At 35.1% G+C, this 27,012-nt stretch overlaps 1 protein-coding gene across 1 annotated transcript; it reads left to right on the top strand.

Annotated features, from left to right (window-relative positions):
* Window positions 1–954: 954 nt before the first annotated feature.
* LOC100371550 (ATP-dependent RNA helicase A protein-like) lies at window positions 955–26,632 on the top strand. Its single transcript, XM_078010494.2, has 31 exons — window positions 955–1,051; window positions 2,681–2,798; window positions 2,991–3,131; window positions 3,753–3,870; window positions 4,317–4,441; window positions 4,796–4,935; window positions 7,047–7,093; window positions 7,807–7,943; window positions 9,620–9,724; window positions 9,929–10,081; window positions 11,045–11,122; window positions 11,519–11,638; window positions 12,229–12,300; window positions 12,868–13,009; window positions 13,510–13,592; window positions 14,354–14,510; window positions 15,039–15,148; window positions 16,401–16,499; window positions 17,037–17,151; window positions 17,568–17,662; window positions 17,843–17,916; window positions 18,247–18,399; window positions 18,985–19,145; window positions 19,564–19,675; window positions 20,328–20,489; window positions 20,763–20,847; window positions 21,443–21,485; window positions 22,629–22,852; window positions 24,393–24,508; window positions 25,136–25,357; window positions 25,776–26,632. The coding sequence occupies exons 2-31, from the start codon at window positions 2,688–2,690 to the stop codon at window positions 26,188–26,190; spliced, it is 3,915 nt and encodes a 1,304-aa protein (XP_077866620.2). The 5' UTR covers window positions 955–1,051; window positions 2,681–2,687; the 3' UTR covers window positions 26,191–26,632.
* Window positions 26,633–27,012: the final 380 nt, after the last annotated feature.

Here is a 27,012-nt window from a genome sequence, read left to right as displayed (position 1 = left end):
AAAAGAATAAAAGTTTATTGCGAGAATGTCCCAGAGTATGCACGTAGTGGGAGAGCGTCCGCTATCTTGAAAATACAGCGTAATCGTTCCATATTTGGAATTTACATTTCTTATACATGTATATGTTAGGATGCAGATACTCTGCGCATTATCACAAAATTATGCAATGATGTAACTTATGGCGATACGATGACATATGTATATTAATAACGGATATATATATATATATACCATAGAAGAAACGCTACTTGGGTCTCCTCGCAATGCCTCTCCGCCAATTATTCATGCGATTTAGACTCGGGTTTCCGTGAATATCAAGTGATTTCTACTTGAATGCATGACAAGAAACATTTATTCTTGATTGCGCCCTCTATTGTCAAGAAGGACTAATCTTTTTGTTTATAACTTAAAACAATTTTTTTATAGTTACCTATAAATTTAATTTCGTATGTCACGTGGAGATTGAGAAATTCATTCCTGATTGTATTTAGCTTATTTGTATTTCACCATGATATAACTTTGTAATTATATTACTAGTATCGGGTCTTTTATATTCTTTTCTGCAATGTTCTTTCGTTTTTGTTTTGAGGCTATTTCGCACACTCAGCTCAGTAAAACACTCGATATATTGTACATGTATGACTTTCTGTGTGTAGTGACTTACTACCATGTTCATCCCCTACCCCACCCCCCACCCTCTGTCTTAATTTCTTCCTCATCTTCCTTCTTGTTCCTCGGATCGCGGCACTCGACCTTGCCCCATATGTGATCTCGATGTTATTTTCGATAGTATTTTTAACCCAGATTATACCGAGTCTGGGGTTGATGTGGGTATCAATGTTCCAGGATTTGCCCCATACTTTCTCTCCAAAACCCGTGGTGGGAGGGGTCGCATTTCTTGCAGTACTCGGGTCATTTATAGCGCCAACAGTAGTTAGTCCCGTACCTTCAAGCAACGCGAGAGTTTGAACTCGGTTAAAAAAAAATCACACGCCGATGCCGGCTTTCTGATGTTGTGTTGTTGTCTTCCACAAACACTGGTGTGAAACAGGTGAAGTATTCTTTACGAGAACACAAACCAATGTTAAGATGTATACATAGCGTGATTTTATAATGAATCGGCAAGACTCTTTGACCAGAATGACTCCGATTGTCGATTTCTGTCTTTATGATTGCTCTGCCAACAGTCCCTCTATAGAGGGACTGTGCTCTGCCTCTGTTTTTGGCACTGCACACTGTACCCCAGACTGTACATTCTGTGTGTTTAGTTTGCATTTAATTTTAAAAATAGCTTCTACACCCGTCTAAAATCAACGCCATGTCATGGAATTACAAATCATGTAGTGTCGCGACTATGTGTAATACAGTCTATTACAGATCTACGACTGTACACATTGTTTTGTTGATTTTACTAGTAATATTTTTACTTTCCCAAAAGTCATTGTTGCGCCAATAAATAAATTTAAAAGAAAGATTGTCCATTTTGCCCGATAATAGCGAGTTAAATACTGTATAGCACCATTGCTAAAATCCCTTGACAAATCTGCAGGGCCAGAAGTTCTCTAGGCCATTAGCCCTGAGTACAGTCCTGTGAGAGTAGACGAAATTTACATTCCCTTGTCGGGTGCCCTGGATCCTGCTATAAAATAAATGTGGTGGATGTGCAAGACTGAATGCATTCAGTGCTGTTTCTGGCCATCATTTGTTTGTGTTTGCTTCATCTGTTTTGTCGAAAACAGTGTGCACTAATTTGCTGCACTTAAGCAGGATTAATGGCAGTGTTTGAGTGGTCAGCCAACTAGGAGTGAATAGTTGCGTTCACGCACAGCTTCTTAGCACGGGCTAAGAGGTCAAATTCCTTAGCCCGTGCTAAGAAAACGTGCGTGAACGCTTAGCACGGGCTAAGGAATGCTGAGTACGGGTTAAATCTGATCCGAATTTAAGACATGCTCTAGACCCTTAGCACAGGCTAACGAAGTATGCGCGAATGCTTAGCCCAGGGCTGAGCGCCTTCTGCGGCGACCTTTGGGTGTGAAAATTATGCATGTGATCAAATACATCCAACTTTCTCATTCCCATGTTCGTATAACGACTCTATTCCACCAGTCATTACTCCGCGCTTGCTTCCACACTGATCGGCTCGCTGTAGTAGAGCGTACAGCAGCTCCAATTGTAGACAAAATAAATTTGGTTCGCTGTCTACAACATGCATTAATAAAACTCTGTATTCTGTTGCGCCGTTGTATACTGTTTCCGTGCATCCAAATAAATTGAGTCCGTCTTCTCCCGCGTTCCTGTGCACGTAGCTTCAAAATTAGAACGAAACATGCCAGCAGCAGAAATAGAACCTCGTGTTATCCATTTTTCGTTCGTAAATATCGGCTTACCAAAGGTCATCGACTGATAGCGCCCCTTAGCCCTCTATGTGCGTGGATGCAATTGGGTCTAGCCGAAATGCAAAAATGTTAGATAAACCTAAATCAGCTTAAATCTTAGCCCGTACTTCGTGTAACGTGAACACAACTATAATCACCCACCCAGACCCCGGGCTACCTCTCTAATTCTACTATACTTGTCAGTAATGCAAGTCATCCTTTTCCCCATCCCCTATTTGTCATTGCAATATTTAAAAAAATCATCCATTCATAAAGTGTCAATTTACCATTTATAATTTTTTCAGCAAGACAATGGCAGATATTAAAAACTTTCTCTATTCATGGTGTGGGAAGAAAAAAGTTGTACCACAATATGAATTCCGAAGTGCTGGATCCAAACATCGACAGAGATTCATGTGTGAAGTGAGTATACAAATAGTTTAATTTACATGTATGTACACCAAACAGGGCAAGAAATTTCTGATACCAAGGCTATTATTTCGACAATTACTGATAGTACCCCACTGTACTGTACTGTATTTCCATTAATTCTGTAATGGTTACTTGTGTCATAAAATGAAAGAAATGTTGTAAATCATTAAATTGTGTGTTTAGGTACGTGTACAAGATTACGATTACATCGGTGTTGGTAATTCTACGAGCAAGAAAGATGCCCAAGCAAACTGTGCAAGGGATTTTGTAAACTACCTCGTCAGAACTGGTAATTGCTTGGCGAGTGAGGTCCCACAAACTGGGGTATGTATTTTACAAAGTGATATTTGTTTTAAATTATGGTGATAGAGATCGCTGAAATTTGTACTTTAATTGATAGAATGTGAACTGCCCTTACACTATGTTTCACAAAGACTGTGCAATGGGAGTATCTTTTTCTCTCAAGGATACATCATACATTTTGAGAATACCAAAATCCATAAAGTTTAAAACAGATTTAGCAAACTTCTTTGTGTGGGGTCCAATCAAACTTTGCACTGGGAGCTGCCATGTTTGTTTTTATTATTAGAGGATGCTTATGCGCGTAATTATCCCGTATTTGGAATTCGCATTTCCTAATATGGTAGAATGAAAATACCCAGTGCAATACCGCAAAATACGACGCTCTGTAACTTACGGTGTTACAGTGACAGATGTATGATTATTCAGCGAGACATGTTATGACTTCAATTCAAATACTGATACTGTATTTGCTCTATTAGAAGTGCATGCAATTACCTACATGTCTTGTTAATATCAGTGTGAGGTTCGTGGATTTACAATTTTGGCTGACATGTGCCTCTGCTGGAGATGTGCTTCTAATAGATCAAATATAGTTTTCTTTTATTTACTACGTGTAGTTGCTCATGTCTGTTTCTATGACAGGCTAATCCATTACCAAGTGTATTAGAGACTGCTGGTGGTGCTGCATTGCCTGATGGAGCTGGTGTTCTGCCGTCTGGTGTGGCACCCCCTCCACATCAAAGCGCAAGTATTAGTATCGGTGAGTAATGCAACACATTCCACATACTGTAACGCTGCTGTCTTGCAAACATCATGAAAAGTGTATTATGAAAGATTTGATTTGATTTGATTTGATTTGATGAATTATACTTTTGTAGCACAAGCAGAATATGTCATTAATCCTGTATTACCTGGTAAGTAGCACGTGCACTAACATGAATGAGCGAAATGTGTGTCTATTGTTGAACAAAGTCATATTGTATTTATCTGGCATAGGTTGATTGCAATTTTTTGCTAAGTGCATTTCAATTAGAGATGTGCTTCTAATAGACCAAATACAGTAATCTTGTTGATAAAGTGTATATTATGTTTGGCTTGTTACAATTTTAATCTGAGATGTACAGTGTATACATGTGACTATGTCAGAACTACGACCACTGATGTGTAACAATATTGTTGTCTCAGTATGATGCAATTGTTTCATAGGACCTGGAGAAGGTACAGCTAGAATGTTGCCATCTTTATTTGATGCTAGTCAACCTGGTGGAGGAGAGGAGGGATTCAGACAGAAGTATTTTGATGCAGCTGGAGATCGTAAAAAGTTTGAGGAGGTAAGACGAATCTATATTTTGGGACACCAAAGCCATTATACACTGGGTGAGTGTGTCATAGAATCAATTGGAAAATCTTGATCAGATTTTTGGCCCTGGTTAGTGCAAAAATATTATGACAAATCATGATGCCATAATGATAGAAAGTTATTTCACACAGCCTGTTACTTTGAATGTGATTTCTGGCAAAAAACACTATGGTGCACCATTAGCACTTAAATTAGTAAAAGTATCAGGATAAAGCTGAGACATTAAATGGCACATAGTTTTAAAAATTTTCCTGGTATCTTATAATAACTATCACACTGTAATGACAATACACAATTCTCAATAACTGCTAAATATTTTTAACAGAGTGAAAGTGTTGATTTGAATGCTGGTCTCCATGGCAACTGGACTTTTGACAATGCCAAATCTCGTTTACATCAGTTTATGCAGACAAATCGCATCAATGCGGAGTATAAATACACCACGGTTGGTCCGGATCACAATAGGTAACGTTGGTAATAATTTTATCTATAAAAATCTCAAATAACCGCTAATTTGGCACAATTTGGTTAAATTTTCCTGAATACAGAATCAAAAGTTAGGGACCGTAATCACTGTTGTATGCATGCGTATTGCATGCATTATGTCTCGCCACTCCCCATTGTGCCAAATCCATGGCTTAGTTTGAGTGGGCAGCCAATCACCAAATGTTTAAAAAAACTCTCTGATAAAGTCATAAACCCAGAGCACTTCATTTAGAACATCAACACTTTGAAAAGAAATAATGTTAAACAAATAAATTGTATCATAAACTATTATGTTTAGATAAAATGAGATGCACACAATTCAAAATTACAATTTGTCTGTAGGTTTAACTTTTATTATGTTTTTTTTTTTTTCAATAAATTAATTGACTGGTCAGGTACTTTGTAAGACTAATTGTCTGGAATTTTGCTAAAAAAATCAGTGAACAGTAGTGTTAACTTCTATAAAATGTCATCGTCTTATATGTGCTGAAATCACTTTTAATCAGATTTAACAGTAATTAGAGAAATATTGGTAATACAGTTGTATGTAAACACCTATGTGAACTGAACTCATTTCTCAGTCCCTTTGGTGTTTAGCTGTTATTGTTGTGTATATCTTGAGATTAGTAGTACTACATGTTGTAAAGTTTCACCTCATAAAGTCACTGGGTTATTACAGAGTTCATTTGCATACTATGTATATGTTATGAAAGAGACTCTGTGGCTGTGAGACATGTGTAGACTTTGTGAGGTGTTACTAATAAATGCTCACTCTGTGTTTCGTTTGTCAACACCGATAGAGCATTGAAATGCCACCTGATATATCACCATTTGCAGAATTGATCAAGACACCACATCAAAAATCACAGTTGCCTATGAATACGTCATCGGTTTTTAACTTACTTGGTGGTTCAATGGCTTGGTAATTAAATCATGGCAGCCATATTTTGATTCTTGCCCCCATGTTGTTTTGTAGAGAGACTCACCATTGTCTGTTTGCATTAAGTTGATGTTGTTAGTGAAAGTGATTTTCTCCACTACCATTAGCAACATATAAAGTGAATATTTAGTGATTTTTGATGTGGTTTCTCCATAAAAGGTGATATATCAAGTGTCCAGAAATGACTGGATTTCAACAGTATCAGGTTTGTATATCATATTTATATTATTTTATTTATGTTTTCATGGAACATACCGTACTGGTCAGACTTTACCGCCCATGCTCGGCTAAGCATCCCTCTAAAATGCCCTAAATTTGGCTGTCTAATCATAAAATCTTGTCTTTGATTATTGTTTGCCTTTTACGAATAGTGTAATTGAATTTAAATAACACAGTGGTAACCATGCATAAACAATGACCTGTTAACAGCCGTGATAGTTAGTAAATACTCATTCCATATTCACCATTCAAAAATTGCTAATTACCAGTTTATAAATAATTCATACCATGTTTTCGCCAAAATCAATTCCAAAAATCATACTTTGAATCAATATTTCACTTCTGCATTTCGGGAATCCTAGGCAAATTAAGTACTATGCAGCATTCTGATTGGTTAATAACAGATTTCACCTAGCATGTGAAAGAACGTTGTTGCAGGTCAAATTGTTTATTTCCTATATTCTTCAATATTTCTGGAAATGAACACTAATTTTGGAGCCAACAGACAAAATTTTTGTAAATTTTCAGATTTTATTCAAAAAATTTGACTATTTTTGTCCCAATCTTCTGAAGGAACAAATGCTACAACTAATAAACGGGACTATTTTGTGAATTTGTGATGAAAAGAGGAAACTGGTGGTGAAAAGGTTAACCTATGAACCTATTAGACATGTGTGCATACATATATTTACCATATACACTGTAATTTTACAAGGAAAACGTACAAGGACTATGTCATGATTTATCCTACTATAAATTTATTTGTTGATGATGCTTAAAATAAAATTGCTTTTAGGTTGTTTTTGACATGTTTGGTTAACCAACATAACCACTACATTATCATCAATCGCCAAATGCTACCAGAAATGCGGGATTTGTAAACTTGTTTTACTGATTTATTTTTATGTCATTTTTGCTTTCTATTTTTCAGGAGTTTTGTTACTGAATTAACTATCTTTGTGAAGCAGCTGAAGCGAAGTAAGTTCATTATCATGATGCTGTCCAACATGTTTATGCTAATTTATGCAAATATCTGAACTGTGAGGGCAGTATTTACCAGATCAAATAAATTACTGATATTGGTATTTGGTTGCATAACTTATCAGTAGAATTTGGATGCAAAATAATCATAGATAATTTGGTTTTCACATGACTAATATTTGTTATAGTTATAGTAAAATGTATAAAAATCAGTGATTTCTGAAATGTTGGCCAAATTCAAAAGGTAAAACCTTGAAAAGTGAGGTATTTTTTGTGTCTAGGTGGTCGTTTTCAAGTGATGATTTGTTACTTTCATCATCACTAACACTGTCCTTTACCAAATATCTGTTCTTAATTTGTTGCAAGAAAAAAATTTTAAGGGAGGTGAAAAAAAAATGAAATCTGGGGAATTTTGAGAGATGATGCAATTTTGAAATTGTTATTGTATACCATCAGCTGATGACTTGTGAATAATTATGAAAGTAGACTAGAAGTAATATGAAGCGTCTCTGTCCCATTCTGAATGCTTTGTCACTTGGCATTGGTGTTCTAATAGTGACTATATCTAGATACGGTGTGTGCATGTGTACTATGATTTTGGGAAGCCATGGTGATACCTGCGACGTAGCCCGGACCACAAGATATTGAGGTGCAAGTTAGTGAGGGACCACTGTATTCATTTTCACATCTTTCTCACTTTTATTTTGTAGATGTATATGCCCGTGAACATGGTTCTAATAAGAAGCTCGGATCGCAGGCATGTGCGTTATCGCTAGTCAGACAGCTATTTCATCTCGGGGTTATAGAGCCGTATGGTGGTCCGAAAAAGAAGAAAGACTCTGAAGAAGTATGTATTTTATTATGACAGATATTCACTGTGTGGCTACGTGTACCATTACAATTGTTAGTGTCTTATGCTGATGATACAGTATTGTGTGCTAAAAAATAAATACCAAACCTAGCATGCAAATTACTGTAAAAACCAAGATTTTAAACATTGAGATTGCTCTGAATGTTGTAAGATCAGAACAACTAATTACCTACTTTGTTTCAAAATATTATTGAGTACCCGTGGACTTTTGTCACACTATATGTCACGCAGACATATTCCAATTGTTCTAATCTTAACTTTTTCAACACTAGATTTTCTTGCCAAAATGTTTCGACACTTTTTTCTTATATTCTTCAATATTTCAGGAAATTAATCCTAAATTTGGAGCCAACAAACAAAATTTGAATCAATTGTCAGTTTTTACTAAAAAAAAATTAACTATTTTTTTCCCAATCTTGTGAAGGAAAGTGCAGACTATAGACAGGACTATTTTGGAACTGGTGGTGAAAATTCAGAGCAATCTCAGTAATAAAATCCTATTATTTTTCACTACAGTAATTTTAAACCTGGTTATGTGTGCTGTCCTTACTCTCACCAGTCACACAAGGTGAATTATGTGATGGAATTGCATACAATGAACGGTCATCATTTAAAAGTATGTCATCACCAACATTGTTGTGGTCTTAAAAAAAAACATGAATTGGGCGAGATATATCATCACAAGCTTTCTACCGGTAGTTGTTAGTTGTATGATCCTGTCGGAGAAAGTTACTCCGAGTTATATGAAATTCAAGGACAAGCGACTCCACACCCGTTTCATGTAGTACCAGCTGTGATACTAATAGTTTATATATCAGCCTTTTATATTAGCCAGCCGGATTCTAAAAGTAAATCCTCTTGTTAATTACGTGTGTTTAATTAGTCTTGTTACCATGGTATTTATAGAGCCAATCACGACATAGTATTTTCATAGACATGGCCAATCACTGATCGTAAGTTTGTCCTTCAAGCTTTCCCGCCTTTTTTCACTCTTTTTTTGTGGGCTATGTTTCCTATGACGTTCGATTTAAGGGTATATAAGAATGAAACACACGCTTCTCGATATGTATTTCTTCAGTTTGTAACTCGTTACTATGTTCCAGCATTCGCTGTTGAATAAACCATTAGTTTATTAGTTTCTTAGACGAATTGCTGTCTCCGTGTCTGACATTTGTATACCCCCGCTCAAGGAGTCCGGTTTTTAACTGCATTCCCCCACAGATCCCAGGATATCCAGTCATTGAGAAGTAAAAATGAGTGTTGTTGAATCTGTTGTAGGGGTTTAATCATAGAAACAGCGATTCTTCTTTAAGCATCAATGAAAAGCAGATACTAAACTAGACTCAAAATTCACACATACTAGTGAGCAGTTTACCCTGATGCCTTACATGTATATATTGATGCCCTCCAAAATAGCAAAATATTCAATCAAAGTAATTTTGAATAAATTTCATTTTGAAATTATTCTCAAAATACCAATGATCAAGTGATTTATTTACTGAAGTAGAGATCTGTGTGTAGCTTGGGTGATCATAAAAGAAAACTGACATCTTCATTTCTGACTTGAATTTAAGGGTAATTTTAACGTTTTCTTTAGCAAGTTTGTGTTTGTTTGTTTGAATAATAGTTGGTTTTATTTTATTCCATTTCAGATGCCACCTTATAATGTTGGGATGAGTCCAGAATTGGAGACTCAGTTGTCTAACACACTACAGGCTTTTGACGTGCGGCCAGTGCCAGAAGTGAAACCAGAAGAGGTACTATATATATTAATTTGTTACTTCAAAGTTTTTGTACATGAGTTTTCCACCAATATAATAGTGTGTTACATCGTATAAGAGAAATTCATTATAGTACAGTGCATTTGATTGGTACACATTTTATGATATCATTCTACTTTACTGAGAAATTGTCACACAATTGAATACATTACTAATTAACACATTGTGTTGTCGTGACAGGGAAATGAATCTGGGACTTCGTTGGTAATTGCAAAACAAGAAAGATTTCAGAATTCACAGCCATCTAGAGGAGGAGTTGTACCGTGGTCACCACCGCAACAAAACTGGAATCCCTGGATAAGCTGCAACATTGATGAAGGACCTCTAGCCTTTGTAAGTTATACTATGGTGTCATAGGCATTATGGCAATAATGAATTTTAAACCACTTGGTCATGTGACACACATTTCTGGCAGTATGTCTATTTCGTAATGCCATACATTATGCAATATGTCTTTATGCATATTGTAAATTTCTATGGTTGTATTTAACTGTACATTACTTGTAAACAAGCATTGCAACAGCTTACATATGTTATCTGCATCAAAGTGTTAAAGTGTAAATTCTAGCGTTGACAAGAAGATAGGAATTAAGGGATTTACTTCTTGCTCTCTAGAGTATTTTTTATCCACTTTGCTGATTTTATTCCATTCAATAGCCTTGAATCATCTATTAGCAAATACAGGCATACAATAGATTTTTTGCATTTTTGTTAATTATGCAAAACATCTGCTTGCTAAAGCTTTCAATAACTCGTTATCATGTAATTGCGATTGTATACACCATACAGTTGTAGCGTTTACAAATCATAAACACATGAACTTTACACATGCAATTACATATATGCATCAGTGAGATGGCTGCAATTTAAACAGTAACTGATTTATAATATCAGGGTATACAACTTTCATAATGATATAAGGTAATACTGTAGAATACTTTATTTTAGCTGGAATTAATTTTCACTTAAAAGACTTTTTGGGTGTTTTGTATGGAATTTATTTTCACTGATTTTTGACAAGTTGAATGTGAAATATAGGAAAAAATGTATATTCGCTGGATTTTATTTTCACTGAATCACTCCTTATTAATTCCTTATTAATTCCAAGCAAAAATAAAGTATTTTACAGTATGCAATAACAATCTCACGAGGAGCAAACTCATGCTTTAAAAACTACCATTGGTTTACTTGTGTAAACAGAAAGTGAGTAAATTATCGTCACAGTAAAAAAAACTCAAAACTCACATGTCACACTCAGGATCACTTATAAAATGGTTGATATTTTTACAATTTCAGGCTCCATTGGAACAAGTGAGTCAAGATTTGCAGAAATCTCAACAACATCAGATGGCTACTGACAAGGACTTGCAGAAGGTATGTATCAATGAATAGTTTAGACATTTCTGCAAATTTTGTGACCCTAAAGTCATTACTTGTTATGAAACTTGTCAAGTTACCTAATAATTACATGTGTTTTTTTTTTACAAACTGTGTAATAGTGTTCAGAGATACTTTGATGGGTTAGCTACTACAATTCAAAAATACAAATACATCGGCGTAATATGTGCATTGTCTTTAATAACAGTAGTACGTACTGCATAGAAGAAAAGTATGAAAGTTGTTTTCTATGGAGACAATGATGCTGAAATTTATTTCTCAAAACATCTTAGTTAAAAATCAAACAAGGGTAATCAGATTTTTTTAAGATTCACTTTTTTCCATTCGACAAAATACAGTATTTTTATCACTTATTATTTTTGTTAATTTCAGATGTTAGCTGAACGTGCCGAATTACCAGTACATGATTCACTGCAAAATATTTTAGAGACAATAAACAGAAATCCAGTTGTAATTATCAGAGGAGCTACAGGGTGTGGTAAGACTACACAGGTAAGTTATAGTCTCAGGGGTTGACCTGACACAACTGGCAAACAACTACTTGAAATAAATAGCAACACTACTCAGGACAACTAATATAACTGGTTGAGATAAGTGGTTGATTTAACTAGCATCAATGGTTGAGATTACTGACATGACTATTTGAGATAACTAATTACTAAGATAACAATTAATATTACTGGCATAACTAGATGTTATAACTAGTTGAAATTACTTGCATAGCTAGTTTAGATAACTTATACTAGAATAACTATTTAGGAAACTGGCTTAACTTGTAAAGATAGCTAACATAACCTTTTGAGATAATTTTTGATATACCGGGTACATGTAACTAACATAAACAGTTAAGATGACTAGCATAACTAATCAACTAGCTAGAACAACTTTTTGAAATAACTAGTTGAAATAATTAACATAACTAGTTGAGGTAGCTAGCATAACTAGTTGAAATAAATTATTGAGATAACAGAAATATCATCTGCTCTTCATAGGAGTGGATATATGAACACATGTAATCTACTGTAAAAAACTTTTTCCAGAATGAGTTAAATTTAAAAATGTGTAATGTTGTTGAATTTCAGGTACCACAGTTTCTGTTAGACGAAATGATAAAAATGGGACTAGGTGCATATTGCAATATTATTGTAACACAGGTGAGTTTACATTATACAAAATATATGATTTCTTACTAAGCTTTCAGGGCCTGGTTTGTTTATTTTAACTGCTGATAACTGTGATCCTAAACTTTAAGGTCATATATGAAGGAGAGTTACTGTAATGCCATTCACTTGTATTTACTTTGATATTAACATTGAGAGGCATTGAGAAAATCCTGTGACAAAACGGATTTAGTTGAATATTCTGAAATTATCAAAAAATAATGCCTAAAGCAACAAGACTCTTGATACAGTGTATATAGTAGATAATATTTGGTAATTGTTGTTCTAAGTAACTATTCAAACTAGCTAGAAGTTTTGAGCAATGGCTCTTTATTGATAGCTTTGAAAAAAATGTTTAAACATAATTCTTCGCTTCTCAATGGCTGTTCAATTCTGCTAAGCATAGCTAACTTAGATATAGTGCAACCTGTCTGAATTGTACACTGAATGGACAGAGGAAACTTCTCACTTTACAAAGGTATGCAGTTTGTGTTGGCTGTCTATAGAGGTGGGACTGGATCAGGTTAATACTGAAAGTGTTACTATGTGTTTGACTTTCAGCCTAGAAGAATCAGTGCTATATCTGTAGCGGAGAGAGTGGCTAACGAACGTGGTGAACACCTGGGTATGAGTGTTGGCTACTCTGTGAGATTTGAATCTGTGTTGCCGAGAGCATTGGGTGCTATGCTGTTCTGCACTGTTGGTAAGTCCCATACCTGGAGTGTGGATTATTGTAATCAGGGGTGCTTGCTGTAGGATTTCTGAAAAAAGGGACAATTAGAGGTGTATTTCCCATATTACATCAACCCAGGGTTCATTTTTTATTCTACTTGTGGTATGATTCATGGTAATCCGCTTGTGATAACAATAAGTCAGTGTCATGTATGAGACAAATCGCAAGCATCACAAGAAATGATGAAAAATTCTCATTACTACAAAACTGTGTTCTAGATAATATACATATACATGCATGTAAGTCACTACCATGTGTATTCATTCAATCTGAAACCTGAAAGTATATGTGTGAAAAATGTAATCTGTCCCTTTACTTAAAAGCCGTTGCAGCTATATTTGTATTTGTTATTGAATATATTGCCTATTAACAGAAATTGTGCATCCAAGCACCCATGTTTTTTGATAGGTCTGTTTGTCTGTCTGGTGGTCAAATATTATATCACAGCCCAGATTTCTGTTCTTCACTAGGTACTCTACTGAGGAAATTAGAGGCTGGTTTGAGAGGTATATCACATGTAATTATTGATGAAATCCATGAAAGAGATATCAATGTAAGTTATCAATTTTGTAAAGTGTGTGTGGTCCTATTCATCCCACACCGAGACGTAAAGCTGCAATCAGGTCCCTCCATTTCTGTCTATCCTTGGCCACAATCTCTGCTCCACTCCAGGTCAGGTTTGCTTGAGCAAGCTCTGTGATAATGGTTCTTCTCTATGTGGTTTTTGGCCTCCCTCTGTTTCGTTTACCCTGTGGCGTCCAGCGAAGTGCATTCTAAGAACATGACCCAACCATCCTAGTCTTCAGCTCTTAATTTCAATAATAATGTCCTGAGAATGTGTTAAAGGTCATCATTGAAGATGATCAATGGCCAGATTATTCTGCAAATTCTCTTAAGGCAAGCATTGTGGAAAAATGTTAACTTGGTCATGTCGGATTGTGTTACACGCTAGCATTTGCATGTATAAGGTATGACAGATTTTACATTGCTATTGTATAGCTTGAATTTAAGCTTCTGACTGTATTGGTTGGATTTCCAAATTGGATTTAGTTTTATGAAGGCATTCCTGGCTTTGGCTATTCTTGATTTGATGTCTTTACTTGTGCTGTCCTCTTTGCTTACATTACTGCCCAGGTAAGTGAAGTCATCAACTTCATTGATGGCCTTACCCTGAATTTTGAGTTGGTTTTGGTTTGTTGTTGTTGATTTTGTAATATAATCTAAGTCAATTAGTTAATAATGAAACAAATGAAACCGAACGTTGTTAATTCCCTCCATGTTACAATGACAGCTGTGTTTATTTTCAATATTCAGACTGATTTCTTACTGGTTGTGATTCGTGATATGGTACGTGCTTACCCTGACATGAGAGTAGTGTTGATGTCAGCAACCATCGACACTACAATGTTTTCACAATACTTTGGTGATTGTCCAGTAGTAGAAGTGCATGGAAGAACACATCCTGTGCAAGGTGAGGTAACTCCGACAACACCTTATCATGTTTCAACTTTTAAATTGTCAGTAAACAATGTATGATGAAGTAGCACTTCTGTGGGATTCAGGCACTAGAATTGAATGGGTTCAATTATCAGTGTTCACTGATGGCGTCATTGAGTGGCCCTCTAGAGGTGAAATAATGCCATACAAAGTGGACGTTTGTCGTCTACTTCACAGCCTGTTTTATACTCGATATTGAGAGCATTTCGCAGCACATACAAGTTGTTTTTATCGCCAGAATACATTCATAGATCTCAAATTTCATGTACGGAGTGGCAAAAGCCAGACCTCTGCTCTCCTTTAAGGAATATCCGAATCACTAATTAATTTCGAACACGTTTTACTCCTGTTGATACCTTAAAGCGGGGGAGTCGTCATCTGTGCATGCGTCAGGTGGTCATAGCATGTCATTGTTTACAAACACACGTCTACCCATGAGTCTTTGCGTTGTTAGCGTGTGTTGTTATCGTCGTTTGGGACTCAATTTGGATTTGTTTTTCAGAGTATTACTTGGAAGATTGTGTGCAAATGTTGGGATTTGTACCGCCATCGGATAGTAGGAAAAGAAAACGTGATGTAGATGATCTTCCGGATGGTGACGATGGGGATGATGTAAGAATCTTGTATTTACTATCAAAATACTTATAACTCTAATATAGAATAGTATTCCAAAAAATATGATTTTGTCAAATCGGAAATTATGATCAGTTACTTTCATAAAACAAACTGTTTATGGTCTGATCACAGATATGATATTGATTTTCTGATAAAAATTAGATCTTTTTCTGGAAGAGACTACTGTAGATGTATTAATTATTCACGAGGTTTGAATTTCGCTTTTTTGAATCCATGTTGAATATAAAAAAGTACAATTAATTAATCACATTTTTTTACATGAGTTTAATCTTTTGGACACCAAACTTTCTCGCCCAAATGTTTCTGCACTTTTTTTCTCATAGTATTCAATATTTCTGGAAATGAACCCTAATTTTGGAGCCAAGAGACAAAATTTTAGTAAATTTTCAGTTTTTACTCAACAAAAATTGCCATTTTTGTCCCAGTCTTCTGAAGAAAAGTGCAGACTATAAAGAAGACTATTTTGTGAATTTGTGATGAAAAGAGGTAATCGGTGGTGAAAAGAAAAGTAGTGGTTAAAACCAAGTGAATGTGCTCAAATAGTGAAATTAACTACTCATGAAAAGTAATTCTTACAGACAAGTTTTGAGAATTAATGCTTTGACAACATGAAAGGATTTGGTAGATAAACGCAATTGCAAATAAAAGCAGGTCAATAGTGTAAACAGCCATACATTATAATTCTAGAGAATGGCAGTTTGATATCAAATAATACTCAAAATAAATGGATTGTTGTCTAATCATCATGTTAAATACTGTAAAGGGGTTAATTATTCATTGGGTTTTAATTTTGCTGACTGGAAAATGCACTAAATTAAAACCCAGTGAATATGTAAAATTGAGCATAGAACACATTATCTAAATGATAAAACCGTGAATTTAAAACCCACTGAATATGCCTATACAGTATGTCTATTAACTCTTTGAGCGCCAAGGTTAACTTTTCTCAACATTCACAATTTTAGTCCCACATAATTTTTTCGTAATTTTTTCATAATTTTGATCAATATTTGTAGCCTATTGAAAATTATGTCCATTTAGTCCAAAATTGTCAAAAAAATATATATAGAAAAATGCATAACAACAGACACTATGCTGGTGCTTCAAAAGTTGATATCACCTTGGAGTGATAGATTGGCTAATAAGCTGAAAATGCATAGTGTTTGTTTGTAACTGTGTAGGAGATCCAAGGTAAAGATTTTTGTAACACTGATTATCTGTTTTTCAGGAGAATTGCAATAAAATGATCAGTAATGAATACAATCCAGCAACCAAGGCTGCCATGTCTCAACTCAGTGAGAAAGAAATGTCATTTGAACTAATTGAGGTAAGGATCCTTTGAAACTGAACTTTTTTAGCTTATACACACATGATATTTTTGATCATGAATTGAGTAAATACTGAATATGTGCAGTGAATTTGTGTGTAAATTCCCTCGAAAATGTTTTATTTTGTGGGAAACCACCAGAAAATATTGGGGGATTGTTTCCTATTAATTACGACACTAACATTCTGAATTCAGTGTTGATGACTGTTAGTAGTGAGACTATATTACATGTACCAATGATGGCAATAGAATCCTGTTACTGAATGCAAACATTTGCGTAGCGTGAAACGTTCTATGTTACTGGCTGTTATCTTAGATATATATACAGGGAAAGATAAAAAGTTTCTTTTTAAGAATACCGCAAAGTATGCACTCAGGCAGTATGGTGACGCAGCAACCTCTACTACACACCAGTATGATCACTGTACTGCCTTGTGCATACTGTACTTTGCGGTATTTTCTTATTAAACAATATTCTTGGTAGCGTTTATTAAAATCAGATTTACAAAACTAAGACTGTTTTGATTTATTCTACAGTCATTGTTGCGGTATATCAAGGGTCTTGGTGTTCCTGGTGCTATATTAGTTTTCTTACCAGGATGGAATCTAATTTTTGCATTGATGAGACATCTACAGGACCATCCTGAGTTTGGTAAGTAGTCTGCGTTCTTTCAGTTTAAAATACTCCAATAATAGAAGTACATGTACGTTAAAGTTGTGTATTTTATCTGCATTAGATAAACCTGTCTGCCATTCCCAACCCCTTTCAATGTCATTTCAGTTAATATTCTGTTTCATGTAAAGCGAAAATGGAAAAAATACTGTGAAACGGTTTAATTCTTGCTCCTAGAAAGTTTTATGATGCGATGACAATTCATTTGCAAAAGTTGCTGACACTTCATTTCATTTCAGCGCCAGGGAAATTCTAACTGTTACTGTTACAACCAGGCAGCTATTGGCTTTAATGTAAAAAATTGAATAGTTGATATGTATTTTTTAATGCAAAAAACAAAACTCTCTTAGATAATTATCGCATGCCTGTGGACTAATTGTTTTATTTACGAACAGGTAGCAGGAATTATTGTATACTGCCTTTACATTCACAAATACCGAGGGAAGACCAGCATAGAGTCTTTGAACCTGTACCAGAAGGAGTTACCAAGGTAACAGTTTACATCATCTCTGTTTATTTTCCAACCTTAGTAGATTCAGGCTTTATGCATAACTGAGATGAGTCACCATTTCCTTTCCATCGTCGTCATGATTTACTTTTAAGATTGACTATTCTGACTACTGGAATTGAAAACATCTGATATGTAGAGTATTGTTGTTTATTTCTGCAGATTATTCTGTCAACAAACATTGCAGAGACAAGTATCACCATCAATGATGTGGTCTTTGTCATTGATTCATGCAAGTGAGTGAGTGTACTTTATATACTGACCTCTGATGCCAATAATAAGAGTGTCACTCTGTTATCATAATTTCATTCCCTTTATATTCTTTAGCCAATTCCATAAGCATTCTGTAACGACTAAGGCAGATGTCATATGTGTTGTATCACACACATTTTATAGGAAAATAAAACCACGTCACATCTACCAAAATAGTTTTGGAGGATAACAAAAGCTCAAAGTTTAGTAGTAATCTCTTGCCAATGTAATTTATGAGTCTCATCATTAAGATTCAAATTTCCAATTTCTCACATGTCTCAAAGTTATAAATCTGTCGTTCTGTTTGATTTCAGAGCTAAGATGAAGTTGTTTACATCGCATAATAACATGACCAATTACGCTACAGTGTGGGCTTCAAAAACAAACCTAGAGCAAAGAAGAGGCAGAGCTGGCCGCGTCCGTCCAGGATTTGCTTTCCATCTTTGCAGTCGACTAAGATTTGAAAAGTTAGTAATTTTTTCATTCCGTTACTTATGTCAATTTCCTTCACTGAAAATGCCTAATATGTTTCAGTTGAAAATGCGTGTCAAATCCTTGCGTATCTATGATAATGTTTCTTTCCTTCTTCTATCAATAGCACTTTCAACTATCCCGGATTTCTGATTACCTTCAAAATTTGTTACCTACCCGGTACCTACTTCATATGATACCTGCGTTTTTGATATTTCTATTCGCCAGTTCGACCTGTTATTGAAATTTATCCCATGTATGACGCCTGCTCCATGAGATACATCCATTGTATAATTTTAATATCTCTGATTGATTGATGTATTCTTATAACAAGTGAGAATGAGAAAACAGACCAAAATTATTTAAGATTTTAATGTTAACAATTCAGCTAAGATTGTAAGCAAATAACACCGAATAAACGGCAAGGTAAATACTACGTCTAATTATAGTAAACACGTACTGCGTGCGTGACTCAAATCGGCGCTCGCGTACGGCACCTTAAGCTAGCTAAGATTGTAATAGTGTTTGGATAGCTGTGCTCTATTGTTTAAATAACACGTATAATTCATTGTTTGCTGCAGGCTGGACACTCACTCTACTCCAGAAATTCTACGTACGCCCCTCCATGAGTTATCACTGGCGATCAAGTTATTAAGACTTGGTGGTATTGGTCCATTCTTATCAAAGGCAATTGAACCACCACCAATTGATGCTGTCATTGAAGCTGAGGTGCTGCTCAAAGGTGACAAGAACATTGATATACCTTTTGCTTCGCTGAAATTTTTGAGGGGATCATACACATGTATACTAGGTTTGAATCACATGGACATGTACCGTAAAATCTGCATTAGAAGCTGCATCCCTAATAGAAGTCGCACCCATTATTTTGTATAATTGAGACCCAATAATTCATCATTTCTCATACATGTAGATGCTCTAAAAGAAGCCATATCTTCTCTGTTGCATTGTACCATTTTAATGAAAACTGCGGATTCTAATACAGATTTTACAGTAGGCTTGAAATTGAATATGCATATCACGCATGCAGAAAATTTTAAAAAAATTTAAGCCAATATAATTGCTATAGTAAATGAGAAATATTCTGTAAATCATTCTCTGTGACTTGAGTGTGCAGTATTTAATGGTGTGATTTGTTACAGATATGAATGCATTAGATGCCAATGATGAGTTGACACCACTTGGAAGAATTCTTGCTAAACTACCAATTGAACCAAGACTTGGTAAAACTATTGTACTGGCATGTGCTTTCTAGTGAGTGAAATACAATCATGTGTGTCTTTCATTTTGCATTGCAATTTTTTTTATCTATAAAGAACAAAAAACTTCCATTATATAAATGCACTACAAATGACTGGTCCAAGTGTGTGATTGCCGCCGTGGGTATTTTGAACATCATTAATAATTGGACCTCAGTGGTGTCAAACTATATTACACTCGTAGATTCTGCAATCATTTCCGATTTGCACTCAGATTTTTGTTTGTAAAATGTTGGCATATGTTACAAGTATACATTAGTCAATATGTTTTATAAATTATGAAAACATACATTTTGTCCAAATGTTTTTATCATCTTCTCGAATAACTTGATGTTTTGTTTGGTATATAACAATTTTTGTCTCCAATGCATAAAACTTTTCAAACGTGATAATTTTTTTCGGCAACATTTTTGTCAGTTTTTAGTATTTTGTATAGACATAATATTTTTATTGGCTACGAGTTTTGATCAAAATTTTGAAATAATTATGAAAAAATTATGCGGGTTTTAAAATTCCAAACAATGACAAAAGTTGACTTCAGTGCTCAAAGGGTTAAGAACCGCCATGTCTAATTATCACACTAGCAAGTCACTTAAAAATTGATGAAAAAAAGCTTCAATAAATTTCCCAATTCACTTTTTTCACAGCCTTGGTGACGCAGTGTGTAGTATTGCTGCTAGTACATGCTTCCCTGAACCATTTGTCACCGATGCACGGCGGTTAAACTGGACACACAGACAGTATGCTGGAACTCGTCATAGCGACCATGTTGCTATGCTGAATGCTTACCAGTCATGGGAGGACGCTCGGTAAGAAACACACTTTGTATCGTCATGGAAACTCTCATAAATGCCTCTCTTAAAGATTAAGATGTTTGTGTTCAAAGCATTTGAAGCCAGGAAACAATTAACAAATTAATTATTATTTAATTACGTGTGATTTAAAACCAAGAATAGTATCATATTTTACTTGTACCTGTTACATTTTAAACATTGTTTTGAATTGTTTGTATATGGGCAGGTGGCCTAGAAAAGCAATAAAATAAAATATCTCTTAAAAATTTGGAATATTCTTGTTAATAGGTCATATGGTGAAGACAGTGAGAGACGTTTTTGTGATTCTAAGTCGCTGTCCATGCCAACCCTAAGAATGACCGCTGAAGCTAAGGTTTGTCTAGATCTCTTCAATATACTGTAAACCACTTTAATTTTGTGATGGAAAAATGTTTGCTTCCATGTAGTCAAAATTAATGTGTCAGTAAGGGATGTGTTAACAATAAGTTATGAAGCAAGAAAAAAATGAACAAAATTATTCAAATCTTCATATTTTCTGAGGTTTGTAGAAACCAAATTAACCCAATCAGTACCCATCTCTGCAACCCATAAACATTATTGATATTTGATGATTTATTGGTGTTTGCGAGGTTGTTGTATGGTGTGATTTCTACTGTTTCACAAAATAAAAGTGATTTACAGTATTTTTTTTTCAAAATTGTTCTCACATACAATTGTTTTCTATATCAGTATTGTCACTGTATTGTCATTTTGCTTGAATACTTGGGTGTTATTTTTATCAACACTGGCTGACTCCCCTCCCTATAGTATATTTTAGTCTGTTTCAGCCTATTAAAACTAGGACAACTGATTAGCCCTCCAATCTGTCTCTGAAAATGCATCATTGTTTTGTTGATATCAATGGACCGTGGGATTACCTTTGATGATTACATCATTGATTTTAATCGTTTTTTTATTTCTTTTCTCAGAATCAGTTACGTGACATTCTAATCAGTTGCGATTTCCCAGAAGGTATGTCAACAATATTGTTTCTATTAAACGGAAAGTGAACAAACATGTTCAGTTTATTACCCCCAGAATATATAATCAAAGGAATTGTCGCCACACACTATCACCATTGTGTCATTGACTTTTGTTTGCTTATCTGTGAGATATCTTTAAGATACAGTATTTACTCCATTAGATGTGCACATAAACAAAAATTACATTTGATGTATACTGAATCATTAAAATATGACTTGCAGTACAGCTCAAAACTTGCTTACTCAACACGTTAACGCACGTTAACACTACGTTAAGATCGCGTTATGACCATGCCAACATAACGTTAATGGATGTTAGCTCATTAACTTTGGTAGCTTTGTTTGCATGCAAATGAGGAGAACAATGAAACTGAACGTGTGGGACAAAAATATTTCAAAACAAGGACGCCTAAATGGTTTAGTAACAAGTTACGTTTTGAAAATAAACTTCAAAATGTCATGCTTCAACTCATAAGTTTTGTAAATTGTACTTGCAATCAGAGTATTATTTTTAGTAACTGTCTGTTGAGGTGGTATTATTTCTAGTTGCAATAAAGTTATTTGGATAACCATTAATTCCTGACATTAATTCAGGAAAATGCATGTTTCTTTAACTGACTTAAGAGATAAGCCAAAGTTATTAATATTGAGCCATGTGTATATTTTTTTGTTCTAATTTTCATTATATGTTGAATATTTGCATTGATTGTGGACCGAGAGAAACAACCTTTTACAAAAAATACATGTCTGTTTGTCATTTTAGTAAGAGTACGTCAGATTTTAATTATTCTGTGTACAACACTTGTTTTTGTTTGGTTGGGAGATATGCACTCCAAAATAGTGTATACAGTAAATATTTTATTCTGAGGATAGATGTTATAGTTATTTGGCTTCCTTGAATAAGGTCAATAATCTCACTTATTTCAATCTCTGCAATCAAATTTTTCCATGGTTACCGACAAGCGTCAATGGAATTCTGTGATGCCATTGGTCGATTGATGCTCACATGAAACTGGAACAGAATAAGATCTTTATTGTATATCACCATACTTTGTTACGAAAGTTGTGTACCCATTTCTTGATGCCATCTCAAGTCAATCAAGCAATAATTTTACATCATTTATTTTTTAAGATTGTGTGGCTCCCCAGGTGTTCAACTTCACTGGTCCCGATTCCAACTTGGATGTTGTCATCACATTGTTTGTGTTAGGACTTTATCCTAATGTGTGTATACACAAAGATAAACGTAAAGTGCTGACAACGGAAGGCAAAGCTGCACTCATCCATAAACACTCTGTCAATTGCAGTAATAGGGATCAGAACTTTCCGTCTCCATTCTTTGTGTTTGGTGAAAAGGTAAGATTTTATTTCATCCATGGTGAACATAGAATAGAAACGATGAGATATCTGTTGCACAGTGTTCTCAATGTGTTGGTGATAGAATAGAGATAAAGGAACTGATACTGTTGTAATATTAATGCTAAAGTTTTTTTCTATTATTGCTCTCTGGACTTTTGAAAAACTTTTGTATAACTTATATTCTATGCATCAGAAAATCTATTTGTCTCCAAATAATTGTCTTGCTGTGACATAGTCTACCTGTCCTTCTGCTGATGTGTATAAATTTACATTTCAAATTGTTCTAAAAAATATGAATATTAAATGATTCATAAATAAATTGTTGTGTTCATAGGTCTACCTTAGTCATTAGGATAATGCATATCAGTGCTGAACACCAATAAATTCACTTCTTGTGAATATAACAAGGGTTATATGTGGATTAACTGTCACCAGTTTACTATCCATTCCCCTCTGTACCTCTAATAACAAACATTTCCCTTGACATGAGACATGTTACAATTTATGGATCATAAGTTGCTATAATGTATTGCTTAATTGCTGTAAATGAAACCTGGCTAACTCATTGGTTCTAGAAACTGGAAACATTATTGATAAGCCAATCCATAACTTATTTCTCATAATATTGTACCCCAGCTGCCTCTATCTGTTTTTGCTACCGCAAAACAGATTTTAGAACATTTTTTATATGTCGTAGCGAAGAGTACAGACAGAGGCATATGCGATGCCAATATTATTGGCCACTTGTTGACATTGTAGCATAATGTGAAGACAGCGACATGTGCAGTGCCATGTATAATGTTAATAAACATTATTATACATCTGTCACCGTAACGCCATACGTTACATCGTGCCGTAATTTTGCGGTATTTTATGGGGTATTTTCATTCTACTGTATAAGGAAATGCAAATTCCAAATATGGAATGGTTGCACACATAAGTGTCCTCTAATAATAAAAACAAAGATGGCTGCCATCAGGGTTTGATCGACCTCCACACAAAGAAGCTCGCTGATTCTGTTCTAAACTTATTGATGATGTATCATTGGGGGGGGGGGGGGAGATGTATAATAATGAGGTTATTATGAGGATACTGTAAAGTATGCACTTAGACAGTACGCCTTTGCATCGACCTCTGCTGCAAATCTGTTGATACTTCCGCTGTACTGTCTTCGTGCATACTTTCGATATCCTCGTAATAACCTCATAGTATGGTATGTACATGTATGTGATAAATACAATCGCTATTAACACATCGGCTGCTGATGTCGTTATATACTATTCATATCGGCTATCCACTGGCGATAGATAGGCAATGTTGTTTTTGGCGATAGATAAGTGTTAAATATAGAGTGGCAAGATGTTTCTTCTAGTCAGTACTGGAGTAACAGACTTTGATATAACCCAGGGGTAGTGGGTATTATGGGTGTTTATTTGTTCTAACTTGATATCTTAGCTCAGCCCAAGTAGCACCCTGTGACAAATAATTTGACTGTAACTATGAAATAACTTCATTTTATTTATTTTTTTATTTTCAGTTGCGGACACGTGCTGTATCTGCTAAACAGATGACGATGGTTACACCTTTTCAGCTATTGCTATTTGGTTCAAGAACGGTGGAATCTTTAAATGGGATTATCAAGCTGGATGACTGGTGAGTTAGTTGTTGTATCCAACCTGATTTGCTTAGTGTAGCATTGAGAGCCATTATTCCTCACATACGCTGTTTGTGTTTTTGCCCATGAGGAAATGATTGCAGCAAATTATGTCACCATTGTTGTCAAATATTACTGGTTTCATAATGTCAATTTGATCTTGGCCTTGAACATAGGTGAAAATGTGGCTTAGAATAGCATAGCAAGTATTTGAAGAGTTAAATAACCATGAGATGTGTGTATAACCTTTTCACCACCAGTTCGCTCTTTTCATCACAAATTCACAAAATGGGCATGTTTATAGTCTGCACTATTCTTCTGAAGATTGGGAAAAAAATAGTTTTTGAGTAAAAACCAAAAAATGACTCAAATTTTGTCTGTAGAAAAAAAAAAAAGAGAAATTCTGGTGGTGAAAAGGTTAATGTTGACTGTGGGTAGCATGCTTTCATTACATTGGGATGTGTTTATGGTTTTGATTGCATTTATGCTATTGCTAGTTTCTTGTATCCCCATCTGTGAGAAAAAAGAAAAATACCAAAAAAGAAATGATTTGATCTTAAATCTGAATTCTGCAGCCTGGCAACTCATTCCATAAATACATAACAACTCTTTATCTGTTCTCTCAGGATTAACTTAAGGTTAAGTCACCAATCCGCAGCCAAGATAGTGGCACTGCGTCCTCCAGTGGAAAGATTAATTATCAAGATAGCCAGTGATCCTCAGATTATTAGTGAACCTGCAGAGGAGGATGATTTGTTACTTAAAGTGATCCGTGCCCTATCAAAACCTAATGCTGGTAAATTTGGTGTTGAGAACCAAACATCTGGTGGTAACAGCAGCCAATCAGGGTAAGTGTTGTATTCTGTGTTCTAGCCATTTTGATCTGCTCCAATGACACTACTTCTTACATACCGGTATCAATACACCCAGGTGATCAAGGGGACATATAACATCTTCACAAAAGTATGTATTCTCATCCATGAAATAAAAGAGTCCCAAAAATGTCACAGTAAGTTTGTACTGGCTGTGTGGAGGATTATTTTTAAATGATGTATGATTGTGATCCGCACTTCAAGCCATGTACGATTTATTTGTATTGGTCAATTAGTGATAATATGGGCAGATGATATGTATGTACACTCCTGTGTGTATAGCAAAATATCATTTTAACTCTGGTTAGATGAATGCATCCATCTGCAGCACTGCATATTAGTATAGTCTGGGAATACTGTTGTTTATGTTAAATTCTGTTATATTGATTTGCAGTTATGGTCCTCCATCACAAAGGCCCAGATTCTCATCTGACGGCGGTGGCGGCAGCGGATACAGACCAAGATTTGGCAGTGGTGGAGGTGGTTACCAAGGTGGTGGGGGATATAGAGGAGGTGGAGGGTACAGAGAAGGTGGAGGATACAGAGGAGGTTACAGAGGTGGGGGAGGCTATAGAGGTGGTTATGGTGGATATCAAAGTGGAAGAGGGGGTGGATATAGAGGAGGCGGAAATGGATACAGGGGACAGGGTGGTAACAGTAATTATGGGGGAGCCGGTGGTAACAGTAATTATGGGGGAGGCGGTGGTAACAGTAATTATGGGGGAGGTGCTAGCAATTACGGTGGTGTGGGAGGTAACAGTGAGTATGGTGGAGCAGGAGGTAGTGAATATGGGGGAGGAAATGAATGATATCAAAATTAGAAGAATCAGTAATCAAGACACTGATTCATGAATAATCAATTTTGTTCAGTAATGTAATTTTACTTCATCAAACTTTTAAAAGTATTTTTCACTGGGAAAATGGGAAATAGCTCTATAAAATTTTTGTCAAATTAGTGACAACAAAAATTAATTATACCAGACATCTTTGATTATTTTCATAGAACAAACTATGTTGCAACCACAACAACATGTCATTGGTTTTATATGAGTAACTGCCTTTTATCTTTGTTTTTATTAGTACTTGAAATGTCCTGTGATGTATTGTTCACAAGGTAGCAAGCCCAGGAGGATTAGAAGACTTTGTTCATTGTTTGGGGGGGAGGCAATAAAGATTGAAAGATTGCTTGCTACAATCACATGTTTTGTTTACATTCTTCATATTTTGAATACAAGTGTATGTGGTTCACAATCTCTGTATGAATACATGTGTTTGTATTAAAATCTACATATGAATAGGAATGTGTGGTGTGCAATCTCCATATGAATACAAGTGCATGGTTTACAATATACATTTACAATCTACATATAATGAAAGTATGTAGTTTACAATCTACATATAAATACCAGTGTGTGGTTTACAATCTCCATGTGAATACAATGAATACAAGTGTGTAGTTTACAATCTTTCACAAGAAGGTTGTGGCAATAAAATACTATCCCTTATGAATAAAGTGTGTGGTTTACATTGGCCATGTGTATATCAATACAACCAGCTGTTGTAACTATTGTTTCAGTCGCACACATAGTCGTAATTTGCGAGTGGTTTACAATATTCATATGATAGTGAAT

This window comes from Saccoglossus kowalevskii, chromosome 17 (genome assembly GCF_978046115.1).
Source record: "Saccoglossus kowalevskii chromosome 17, keSacKowa6.1, whole genome shotgun sequence".
NCBI lineage: Eukaryota > Metazoa > Hemichordata > Enteropneusta > Harrimaniidae > Saccoglossus > Saccoglossus kowalevskii.
Note: the sequence above shows the minus strand (reverse complement) of the source record. Positions and strands in the feature narration are given on the sequence as shown.

Bases quoted from the DNA above. Each gene is read 5' to 3' on its own strand.
- LOC100371550 (XM_078010494.2), top strand. From the start codon at position 2,688: ATGGCAGATATTAAAAACTTTCTCTATTCATGGTGTGGGAAGAAAAAA. The intron at 21,486-22,628 runs GTATGTCAACAA...TTATTTTTTAAG, and splicing joins CAGTTGCGATTTCCCAGAAG to ATTGTGTGGCTCCCCAGGTG. The intron at 22,853-24,392 runs GTAAGATTTTAT...TTTTATTTTCAG, and splicing joins TCTTTGTGTTTGGTGAAAAG to TTGCGGACACGTGCTGTATC.